Source organism: Sinocyclocheilus rhinocerous, unplaced genomic scaffold, assembly GCF_001515625.1.
Source record: "Sinocyclocheilus rhinocerous isolate Xijiao unplaced genomic scaffold, SAMN03320098_v1.1 scaffold323, whole genome shotgun sequence".
Classification (NCBI taxonomy): Eukaryota; Metazoa; Chordata; class Actinopteri; order Cypriniformes; family Cyprinidae; genus Sinocyclocheilus; species Sinocyclocheilus rhinocerous.
The window spans coordinates 894,143-905,966 of record NW_015643640.1 but is presented as its reverse complement, the minus strand read 5'-3'; the positions used below and the strand labels follow the sequence as shown (position 1 = coordinate 905,966).

General features: G+C 39.1%; 1 protein-coding gene across 1 annotated transcript in view; it reads left to right on the top strand.

Annotated features, from left to right (window-relative positions):
* LOC107757568 (F-box/WD repeat-containing protein 7-like) overlaps positions 1-11,824 on the top strand; it is a gene marked incomplete at its 5' end in the record, with an annotated part of 157,693 nt that overhangs the window by 143,597 nt on the left and 2,272 nt on the right. The window contains 3 exons of the mRNA XM_016575084.1: positions 8,913-9,094; positions 10,286-10,518; positions 11,513-11,818. Of these exons, the coding sequence (XP_016430570.1) occupies positions 8,913-9,094; positions 10,286-10,518; positions 11,513-11,781 (684 nt within the window). The remainder of the gene's footprint in view (positions 1-8,912; positions 9,095-10,285; positions 10,519-11,512; positions 11,819-11,824) is intronic.

The window sequence follows — 11,824 nt, the reverse complement described above, 5'->3', positions numbered from 1 at the left end:
GAAATCACAGAACAGTGTTGACAATACATTTCCGCGCTGAATGATTCTGTGCGCGCGTTGTACGAGCTGCTGTCTGTAGCCTATGTGTGTGCGTTACAGTGCAGCAGCACATTAGATTAGAACGGCGATTAACTTACCTGTACAATAAGCTGTTTAAACCGTGCATTCTCCCGTTCTCATGGCAGAGCATTGAAGTCGATTAGTCGGTGCAACCCCTAATATATACAGTATATATAATTGCCGATATATCTAATTATACCATATAATTATCGGCTGATATCGGGACTGTATATTGACATATATAGTGCATCCCTAATATGAAAGAGAATATAGTCGGGTGAATATTGTCTCATGTCTGATGCATTGAGTCCCTCTTCACTAACTGTGGCCAATTAAACAGGAAATGATGTGTCCTTTGAAGCGCCTGTCAGAGGAAGTGGAACAGTGAAGCAGGAGACAATGGGATTTAGTGCGACTGCTTTTCTCCTACTGTACTCCTCCTTACTTTCTGTTCATTTCTGCGGTTCACTCAGCTGTAAACTATTAACTGTCTGTTTGAGTGCATTAATAGCGTCCAGTATACGTTTGCATTTTCCACAGTCGCTTTTGATCAGCAGGCTACAGTCTTGTTGTCATGGCCACAGCCACAAATGTTATTTTGGCTCCATTGCCTCTCTGAATCTATGGATGTGGACCTCCCTCTCCTCTGTTTCATTGCTTTGTTCCTCTCTTTCCGCTTCTCTTACAGTCTCTCTGTCTTCTTGACCTCGGGTCTGTTTACTTTTTCCTCTCGCTACACATCAGTTCACCATTTAAGTGCTGTAAACCCCAGGAGCTCATGCAGGCGGCTCACAGGCAGATACTCATCCTCTGAGACTAAAACCTTCTCGGGTCGGAATCGATAACAGATCAAGACAAATAGGCTCCTGTGGGTCATGAGTCGTGGATTTGTACATCACCAACCCCCATATACACACATACTCATACAAACCCAGTTTGACCTCTATTTTGTCTAAAGAATGACAGAGTGTGCTTTCTCTTTGTATGGTGGTTGGATGTCTCATTGTCCAAGTTTCTCTCCGTTCTTTGTTTGCTTTGCTCTGATATTGTCTGAGGATAAAGCCGGCCAAAGAATGTCATAGTGAGAGAATAGTTGGATTCCATTGCACACAAGTGCTCCGTTCTCATTAAAACATCATTCGCTGTTTTCACTCATTATATTGGAGACCATTTTGAGTTTATGGATTAAAACCGAAAACTGCCATTCGCTTCCTTTTCACAAGCAAAGAAAATCTGCCCAAAAGGGCCATTTTGCTGCAGTCCATCTGTTGGAAGCAGCAGGTTTCTTTCTGTGTAGGTACGAAGGTGCCCTTCACTGCTGATCTGAGACTTCTGAGTGCTTCTCCACACTTCTGTTTAAAATATTTTAAAATTGTGAAAAAATAGTTACAAAACTGTTTATAATATTTAGAGTTTATGAAAAAAACTGTTAAAGATATGCTGGTTTTACCAGATATTTTTGTGTGATTTTTGGTGAATTGTCATGATCATACCCAGACTTGTAACCCAAAAGAAAAATCTGCCCATAAGAGTCATGAACCTTGCATGTGAGGATAATTCACTAGACATGTTTTCTTGCCATTATGTAGTGCTTGCATACTTTTATAAGCATTCTTGAGCTACAAAAAGGCACTATATGAATAAAACATGATTATTATTTTGTTTTGTTTTTTTTCCAGCTGAAAAGCTGCGCAGGAAACACTAGCATAACCGCACTAGAAAATGTATACTGGTTGACAAATTATATGTGACCCTGCAGCACAAAAGCAGTGTTAAGTCGCTGGGGTATATTTGTAGCAATAGCCAACAATACATTGTATGGGTCAAAATTATAGATTTTTATTTCATGCCAAAAATCATTAGGATATTAAGTAAAGATCATGTTCCATGAAGATATTTTGTTAATGTCCTACTGTAAATATATAAAAACTTTTTGATTAGTAATATGCATTGCCAAGAACTTCATTTGAACAACTTTAAAGATGATTTTCTCAATATTTAGATTTTTTTGCACCCTCAGATTCCAGATTTTCAAATAGTTGTATCTCAGCCAAATATTGTCCTATCCTAACAAATCATACATCAATGGAAAGCGTATTTATTCAGCTTTCAGATGATATATAAATCTCAATTTCGAAAAATTGAGCCTTATGACTGGTTTTGTGGTCCAGGGTCACATATTGTTATTGTTTTATAGCGCACTCCACTATCATTAGCCAGACAGGAAAATAAGTAGATGTCTGAGCAACGCCTGATATGAATGGTAGATAAAGATCTGATGGGCGTGCCGTGGATTACAGACCATCTTCACCCGCACTAGCAATATTAATGCTATTACTGGCCCCCTTCCATAGGAAATGAATGGGCCTCATGCTGTGTGTAATAGGAAAGTGATTTTGCGGGAAGATTAGGCTCTAACGCAGCATCCGGCTCATTTGAATGTGTGCCATGCTTGAGGATGTGTACAGCACGATAAGGGTCTGATGAGGGATGAAATGTGATTGAAACATAAACAAAGAGATGAGTTGTTTTGAATTAGCATTAAGGTAAGAATCTGGGCTTCTATGGTCTTTGGTTTTAATGTTGTCTCCATGCATGACCATCAAAAACGACACCGCTCAGATTACCTGGTAAATATATGAGGCGTTTTCGAGATTTGCACCACTGCACAGATTATATTTAGCTCTCTCTTTATCTCACTGGAGCTGTCGGACTCATCCGCAGTCGAAAAGGATTCATTCGAAAACTTCAGACGTTCACCAGCACTCTGAAGCAATGGAGGTTTCCTCTGGACGGTCATGCCTGACGTCTCAGTTTTCAGTGACACTTGGCCAACATCTCTCTCTTTCTGTCACATCACAAGCAGCCCTGGGCTGAGACGTCTTTAATCTGGCTTCTCTGAGATGTGTCGACAGGATTTACCCACAGCTCTTTTCACCTGTGCAGTGATGAGTGGCGTGGAAAGTTTTGGTGTCCACAAAAGGTTATGTGGATACCTTGAAAATAAGACTAAATAAATAGTAACAGGCTTTTCTCACTTGTCATTTTGAAAGGGAAACCTGGTCTGACAGAAGTGTGAATTCCAGGCCTGGAATGTTCATGGAAATGAATGAAATCGCAGAAAATTCTGTATTTAATAGAAATGTTTGTTCTTATGAAATATTTATTTGGTTAAAATGTTCTGTTTTATGTGTGATCTCTAATGTAATAAATAAATAAATATTATATTTATGCACATCAAAACTTTAAGATATGCAAAGTTGGCTAAAGTTAGGATTTGTTTTTAGGGGTGAGCAATATTAGCATGGTAATAATGATAATAATAATGATAATAATAAATCAACTTGATTCAGAACTGTCACTGTTTAGTTTGCACTTCTTTCAAAAGTGTGATTTCCAGGCCTGGAAAAGCCATGGAAATTAATAAAATGCTAAGGAGTCAATAGAAATGTTATTGTAATGCTCTATTATTGATTATTTATTTGCTTAGTTTTCTCTGTATGCTCTCTATAATATATATTTTTATAGATAGATAGATAGATAGGAAAGGCTTGGAAGAAATACTGCTAGAAAGTTACAGTAAGTTATTTGGAAACAAACAACTGATCATAAACATCCTCAATGCTTACTTCATTAATTATTCATGAGCTTGTTGTACCATTTAGTTTCAGCACCTGAGTCGAAAAGACTAGAAAAAAGTAGCAACTGTGTTATGTTTGTACTATATTTCAGAAGATTTAAGACGAGCAGATTTATTTGCTCAGATGATCTAGCAAGTGTTAAAGCAGTGACATGCATGCTGTACCCTCATGAATATGCAAATAAGAACGTTAACCTGGTGTTTACAAATGTACAGTGTGAAATCACAAAGCTTTTTCAGGATTAATTACTAACTCAGGGTAAAATATGACTTGTGTGACACCCTGGGTTTAGATTGACAGTTTCAACTCTGAAAGCCCATGAGACTGTTAATGCGATGTTGGAAAGCAGCTCTCTGCATCTGGAGGTCACCTTTCGTGGAGATGTTTATGCTGTGGAGGGAGGCCTGGGTGTGACGGGACGTACTGTAGAGAGGAGCGAGGAGGTCACAGGGAGAGTATGAGCATATGTGTTTGCTCGTACTGTGAAAACAGCCCTCCGGCCTCCATCCTCCTATTTACTTCTTTCATCACATCTTTCACTCATCCTAAAGCCTTTTGCTCCATTTCACTCTTTCTCCCCTCATTTTCATTGCTCTGTTCCGCTTTTAATTTCCTGCGACTCTCTCCTCCCCCTCCCTCTCTCCAGCCATGACTCAGACTGCACCTTTGGCTGACCACCAACTCCTTAACATGCAGACTGCAGCACTCCTGCTCAAACCCTCCATCCACTTCTGCATCAGAGAAACAAACACACCCAGCCGGAGATTGCTGCCTTATGCTGATCCTGCAAATCATATGTGACCCTGGACCACAAAACCAGTCATAAGGGTCAATTTTTCAAAATTGAGATTTATACATCATCTGAAAGCTGAATAAATAAGCTTTCCATTGATGTATGGTTTGTTAGGATAAGATATTTGGCCGAGATACAACTATTTAAAAATCTGAGGGTTCAAAAAAAATCTAAATACTGAGAAAATCATCTTTAAAGTTGTCCAAATGAAGTTCTTAGCAATGCATATTACTAATCAAAAATTAAGTTTTGATATATTTACGGTAGGAAATTTACTAAATATCTTCATGGAACATGATCTTTACTTAATATCCTAATGATTTTTGGCATAAAAGAAAAATCGATAATTTAGACACATATACATAATGTTTTTTTTTGGCTATTGCTAAAAATATACCCAAGCTACTTAAGACTGGTTTTGTGGTCCAGGGTCACATATATTATACAAAATATATCTAAATATGTTGTTGAATCAGCGCAAACTTCTTAAGGCCTGATGGTCTTGAAACCCCGCCTAAGGATATGTAAATGGATATTAATTTAAGTTTTAGTAATACAGTTATGTGCTTTTGTTATGTATTTATTTTACTATTTAGCTTTATTTCAGTTTTAGTAATTTTAGTCCTTCAGCTTATTTTAAGTGTTATTCAGTTTTACAAATTTATATTTTATTTTAGCTTTATTTTAGGGATGCATGATATTGGATTTTGCCGATATCTGATATGCCGAACTCATTTTGGCCAATTTGGCCGATACCGATACATATTTACTTTTGTTTGGAGACGACACCAAGTCTCTCCTGTGCAGAGATTATAAACAATTTTTTATTTGTTGTGTGTAATTTTTTTGTGATCTTATTGCTAGCACACCTCGATCACATGTATGTTATTAGTCTTATCGGCAGAGCATATCGGCATCATATCGGGCCGATGCCGATATTTGCATTTTAAGCCTTTATCAGCCGAATGACGTTCCGATAATATTGTGCATCCCTATTTTTATAGTTGTAACATAAACAACATTGGTCTAACCTCTGATGACTTTTAGAATGTTCTGTCTTTCCCAGAAAGCTTGGTACTAATTTGGTTAAGTGATGTAATATGCTGGTGACGGCATTGCAAGGGTTTGTACTCGCTAGACTCTGTTTACCCATCTATTTACGCAAATAACCTTCAGCCATATTTTGGCACTAGAAGATGTTTTGTGCTCATGAGAACCATTCCATGGTTATGGCACACTATAATTTCCTTTGTTTACCTTGTTATACCCTCCTTTAGAGAGCCCAGGCTCAACAGCTTAACTGTATTTAACACACAGATGTTCTTCAAACTACAGTTCCCACAAACCATTGTAGTCAGTGGTTTGATAATGAAAAGCTTTAATAACAGCACTCTTCCAGATGGGAGAGGACTTTTTTGGTATGAAAATAAGAGGGTTAGCAATGAAAACAGCTGCTCCAAACAGTCTGCTCGCCATCTGAGACACAAATTGGTCTGCCAATCCCAGCCAATCAGATATACAGTGGGTTTCGAACATGAACGAGGGTGTTGAAATGTGACCTGCTTCAATCCGACGACGAGCACGATATGAATTTTTGGAAGGAGACTAAACAAAATGAGCACTGGCACTTTATACTGCCTTGGCCGCAATTTGCACAGTATCTTCTTCACTAAGATTAGATGTGGACTGTAAAATGAGTGGAATTTGGAAGGGATTTAAACCTCGATCCTTGGCTTCAAACATTTCCCACCAGCCACTCAAACGGAATGCTAATCTCCATGCCTCGTGGGTGCCATAGACTTGCTCTTTTATGGTTTCTCAACAGGCAGATAAACAGACACCTAAGCCATTTGGTTTCAAAGGTCCTCTCCAAGACACAGCCTGAGTGGGCTGTAATCGCCTGAGAACACGGTCTGAACGCTTTCCGTGCTCGCCGGCATTATTTAAACCACCTCGTCATTCCATGGGAAAGATCCATTGCCTTAGTAACACGTACTCATTATGGAACACAACACCTCATGCATAATGCAGTAAGAAGTACATTAATATTCATGATTAAATCCCCTCCCTTTTCTCTCTGGCATGTCTTGGACACTAGAAATGTGAGTGGAGTAGCTTTTGATCACAAGATGATAAGAAATAGTCTTTGGGCATGTTTTAACACCGATTGTTCAGAGATGACATCCCTGTTGTTCTTCCAGTTCCCTTGAAGAGCCATTCTGCTTTTAACCCCTTCTTTTACTATCCAATTTGTCATTTTTGCGAGTACAGTAATGGTTTGAAATGACTGTTAATTGGGTTGATTTCCTCTTTTGTTCCATCAACCGCCACATTCGGCGATGGAACAAAGCAAGACGTGTTAAAACGCTCGAAAGCCCTCAGTGTTATGGAGGTTGGTCACCGCTTCTAAAGATTAATGATGCATTACGGTTGATCATGATCGAGATGGAGACGGAAATAGGAGCAGCTGCATTATGAATTAAAGGCCTTGAGACCTTCTCTTTCACATCTCCTGGGTTTATCACCCCTGCTTTTATCGGTCATGGTTCAGAGGTTACGCCTTCTTTGACACTTGCGACGCTTTCCACTCGCCTCATAACATGACGAAATGACCAAAAGCACCTTTGATTCAGTGTTTGCCTCTGAAATGAAATTGAATTTGGTTTAATTATATTTAGAGGAAATGGCCCTTAGCCTTATGGGTTATTCTAAGGGAAATCTCTCATCATGCTGATCAATATGTAATATATCATATGAAATCAAGAGAGTTTCTTTTTCCATTAACGCTGCTTCCTGCTTAGAATGGACTGTAAAGTTATTTGATGTATGTTGATAAGCAGACGTTATGTCTTGGGTAAAGGTCAAAGTGATGGATCAGAGTGCTTATAATTAGTGCAGGCATTGGGGAATTCATATGCAATCTTTTTCTTGTAGTTTCAAGTTTGTTTTATTTCTATAGCACATTTAAAATCAGCAAGCACGGCTGACCAAAGTGCTGAACAAAACGTAAAACAAAAGCACAGGGCAGATCACATATTAATAACACAAGCTCACAACGAATTGAAAGCCAAAGATAAAAAAATAGGTTTTAAGAGATGTTTTAAGAGCAGTTATAAGCCGGGAGGCTGTTCCACAGCCTAGGGCCAGCAGTAGCAAAAGCTCTATCCTCTCTATGCTTTAACCGTGATCTGGGGACAGAGAGCAGTCTAGGTTTTCTCAGAGAGAAAAGGTTTAATCTTGGAGAGAAGACGTAACGGAAAAAAAACAAGAGCCAATCACCGCATTTATTTGTTTGTCGAATTTGAGGCTACAATCCCAAAACACACCTAAATTCTTAACGCAGGATGAAGTAAAGGAAGCAAGGTAGTCCAGGTCAATACTTCTACTCCCAGAGTTTTCATGGGGACCAAAGTCTATAACCTCGGTTTTTGATTCATTTAGAAATAGAACGTTTTGAGAGAACCAAGTTTTCACTTCATCTAGGCAAGCAAAAAGAGATTTCACAGCAGTATGTTTATTGCGATTCAGGGGTAGATAAATTTGGGTAGGCAGTGAAATGATACACCATGCTTTCTAAAAAATGGAGCCCAAAGGAAGTAAATACAGGGAAAAGAGAACAGGTGCGAGAATTGAACCCTGTGGCACTCCACAAGAAAGTTGAGCCGGCGACAAAGAAAAGTTACCCAGTCTGACAGAAAAACTTCTATTAGTTAAAAATGATTTAAACCAATTAAGGAGAGTTCCCTGGATGCCCACATAACATTCTAGTCGGGATAAGACAATATTATGATCAACTGTATCAAAAGCCGAGGTTAGGTCTAAAAGTACTAGGATCACAGAGTCGCCAGAGTCAGTCGCTAACAGTGTATCATTAAAGACCTGTAATAAAGCAGACTCGGTGCTGTGCAGAGACTTAAAGCCAGACTGGAAGGTTTCAAAAAACTGATTTGAGCTAAGAAAAGACTGGAGTTGAATAAGCACAGTTTTTTCCATGACTTTGGTAATAAAAGGAAGAGTCGAAATAGGCCAAAAATGATTGAAATGACTAACATCAAGTGAAGGTTTCTTGAGAAGAGGAGTAACAGTAGGAGTAACTTTAAGGCTATCTGGGATAGTTCCTGAACTTAAACATTTATTCAGAAAAGACAACAGACTGGGTCCAACCGAATCAAAAATTTGTTTCAAAGTACGTGGAGGGAGAACATCATGGGAGCAAAAAGAATGTTTCAAATGGTCAATCATTTCTGTGAGAGACTGGAGAGAAACTGAGTCAAAAACGCACCATGTGGCTGAAGAACAACGAGACTCAGGCGATACATTAGCAGAAGGCTGCAGATGAGATCTCAAAAGTAGTTTAAATATGTGCCATTGTAAGTTCAGTTGATTTACCCTTGTATTTGTTCTTTCTTTTTCGCCAGTGTTTGCGGACGTTAGTTGGCCACACCGGCGGGGTCTGGTCCTCTCAAATGCGAGACAACATCATTATCAGTGGCTCCACAGACCGAACGCTGAAGGTCTGGAATGCAGAGTCGGGAGAATGTATCCACACGCTGTACGGTCATACCTCAACAGTGCGCTGTATGCACTTGCATGAGAAAAGGTAACATCTACCGCCTTCCAACCAAAGGCCACTTTACAGCCAGATGCATATAGATTACACCACTGCTAGGAAACAAGCCCTTTACTGCTTTGTTTACATAATATGAATAACTTTAGGAATAAAAAATAAAAACAATAGGGGAAAAATTAAACAAATAATTGTCTTTTTTTTTTTTCCATGAAAACTGTACCAGTAAAACTGATTAAAATGTGTGCACACACGTGTACTGAAGGTGTAAGGAAAGTGCTATTGTCATTTCTATTCATTCATCTTATGTCATCAGTGAGTCAAAGTTTAACTATTGTTGAAAGTGGTTCAAAACCATATGAAACCAACATGAGTGCAAGATTTACTTGGTCAAAGCATTTAAAGGGGTCATATGATGCTGCTAAAAAGAACGTTATTTTGTGTATTTGGTGTAATGCAACTAGAGTGAGCGGAGGCCGGCTTGAGTGAGCGGATATCGTCCTCTTTTGGAAGACCAAACAAAGTAGTTTCGCTTTCACAACGAAACACACAGCGTCTTCACAACATGGCAGCGGAGGCAACAGCAATAATTAAAGTTACGCCTTATTTCTTTGCGTGAACATTTGGGCGGCGTTATGCAAATCTTCCCACATCGTGATGTAGACGTGTGGGCGTGTTAGAATGAGCCGTTTTAGGTAGGCTTGGTTGACTCAACTTTTATAAAGAATATCTTTGAGACTTTAGTCTTTGCAACTTTACAGATCTTCTTTATGCACCAAGAGCTTGTAACACTCCAAAGAGAAAGGAACAATTGAAATCGCATCATATGACCCATTTAAACTAGATTTTTTGTTATTTATTGGACAATCGACTTGTCATTGACCCAGCAACTGTGGGACAAAGCATTTAGTCTGTAGTCCGTACTAATCCGCATTAGTCCTGATTTGTTCATATATCCATAATTTTAAGAGCTTTGCTGTAACTACATTAGAAGAATTTAATCGAACATAGTGGCGTTTAATACAATAACAATAGAATGGAGAATATCTGGAATTCAGCTTGTGCTGCATCTCATTGTGAAATGAATCAAATCCATGCGGTACGCAGTACAGCTTTTATTGAATTGTTCTTGGCTTTTATTCTAGACAGAGAATAACTCTGGGTGTTTAGCCACAGTTATTTTCTTATATAACATGTCATTTATTAATTACTGAACACTGATTCATTGGATCCGCTCCTCCTACAGTTTGACGGCATCCACGTGGTGAGCGGTTCGTTGGACACGTCGATCCGGGTGTGGGATGTAGAGACTGGAAACTGTATTCACACGCTCACAGGTCATCAGTCCCTCACCAGCGGCATGGAGCTCAAAGATAATATCCTGGTCTCCGGAAACGCAGACTCCACCGTCAAGATCTGGGACATCAAGACCGGCCAGTGCCTACAGACACTGCAAGGTGAGCAGAGCGAGTCTGATTGATCGCAACTAGTTATAAAGTGGATCAGAGATTTAAAATCACCATGAAATCAAATTTTGACTTTTTTTTTTTTTAATGGAATGATTTATCCATGAACATCATTTTTAATGAATGCCCCCTTGTAGTCCCTGTACACTTGGCTTATAGTACGTTGTTTGGACAATGCTGATATTTTTTGTCCTTTTGTGGAGCCTGAAAACCATTTTGAACTGTTGATGTATGAAAAGATTATTCAAATTTTGATGCATCACTAAAAAAATAACTGTAGAAATAACTGTAGAGAAATTTAGAATATTTGACATTTTTGGGCGTGTGCAGTTCTTTTAAGAGCTTCACACTGCAAAAAAAAAGATTTTCTTACTTCGTATTTTTGACTTGTTTTCCAGTACAAATAGAAGAATTAAGATACATTTACTTAAGCAAAATGACTTCAGATAAGTCTTGTTTTCTGAAAAATTAAGCGTTTTTTTTTTGTTCAAGGGCACAGAATCAAAGCCATTTATGCCACAGTATTTCCTGTAACCATAGTTACACGCTGCAGTTTGATTTCATGTCTATTGGTGATTTCAGCAATGCAGTTTGTGTGATGAGCTGCTCTATTTGGAATCCCTTGTTAAGAAGTACACTTTAGCATGCACTTTAAGGTCCAGTTCTCACTATTAACTAACTGTCAATAAACTGCTAATTAGCTGCTTATTATTATACATCTCAATTTCAAAATATTGACCCTTGGTTTTGTGCTCCAGGGTCACATATGCTCATGCAGAATAAGGCATTAAGGTGTGCTTATATAGTACTAATAAACAGCCAATATACTTGCTAATAAGCAACTAGTTAATCGTGAGAATTGCTCCCTAAACTAAAGTGTTACCAAATACATTACAAGCATATATTCAATACAGTTAAGTGCACTTCTTATTCTACAAGTGATGTGAGTGTCTGATTTCTGTTTCTTTCCTTCATTTGCTCTCAGGTCCCCACAAGCACCAGAGTGCAGTGACATGCCTGCAGTTCAACAAGAATTTTGTCATCACCAGCTCTGATGACGGTACGGTGAAGCTGTGGGACCTTCGGACGGGCGAGTTCATCCGTAACCTGGTCACACTGGAGAGCGGAGGCAGCGGCGGCGTGGTCTGGCGGATCCGCGCCTCCAATACCAAACTGGTTTGCGCGGTGGGCAGCCGTAACGGCACGGAGGAAACCAAGCTGCTGGTGCTGGACTTCGACGTGGACATGAAGTGAAGGGGGGTGAACTTAAAGGGGACTCGTTTGGAAAACGGGGAGG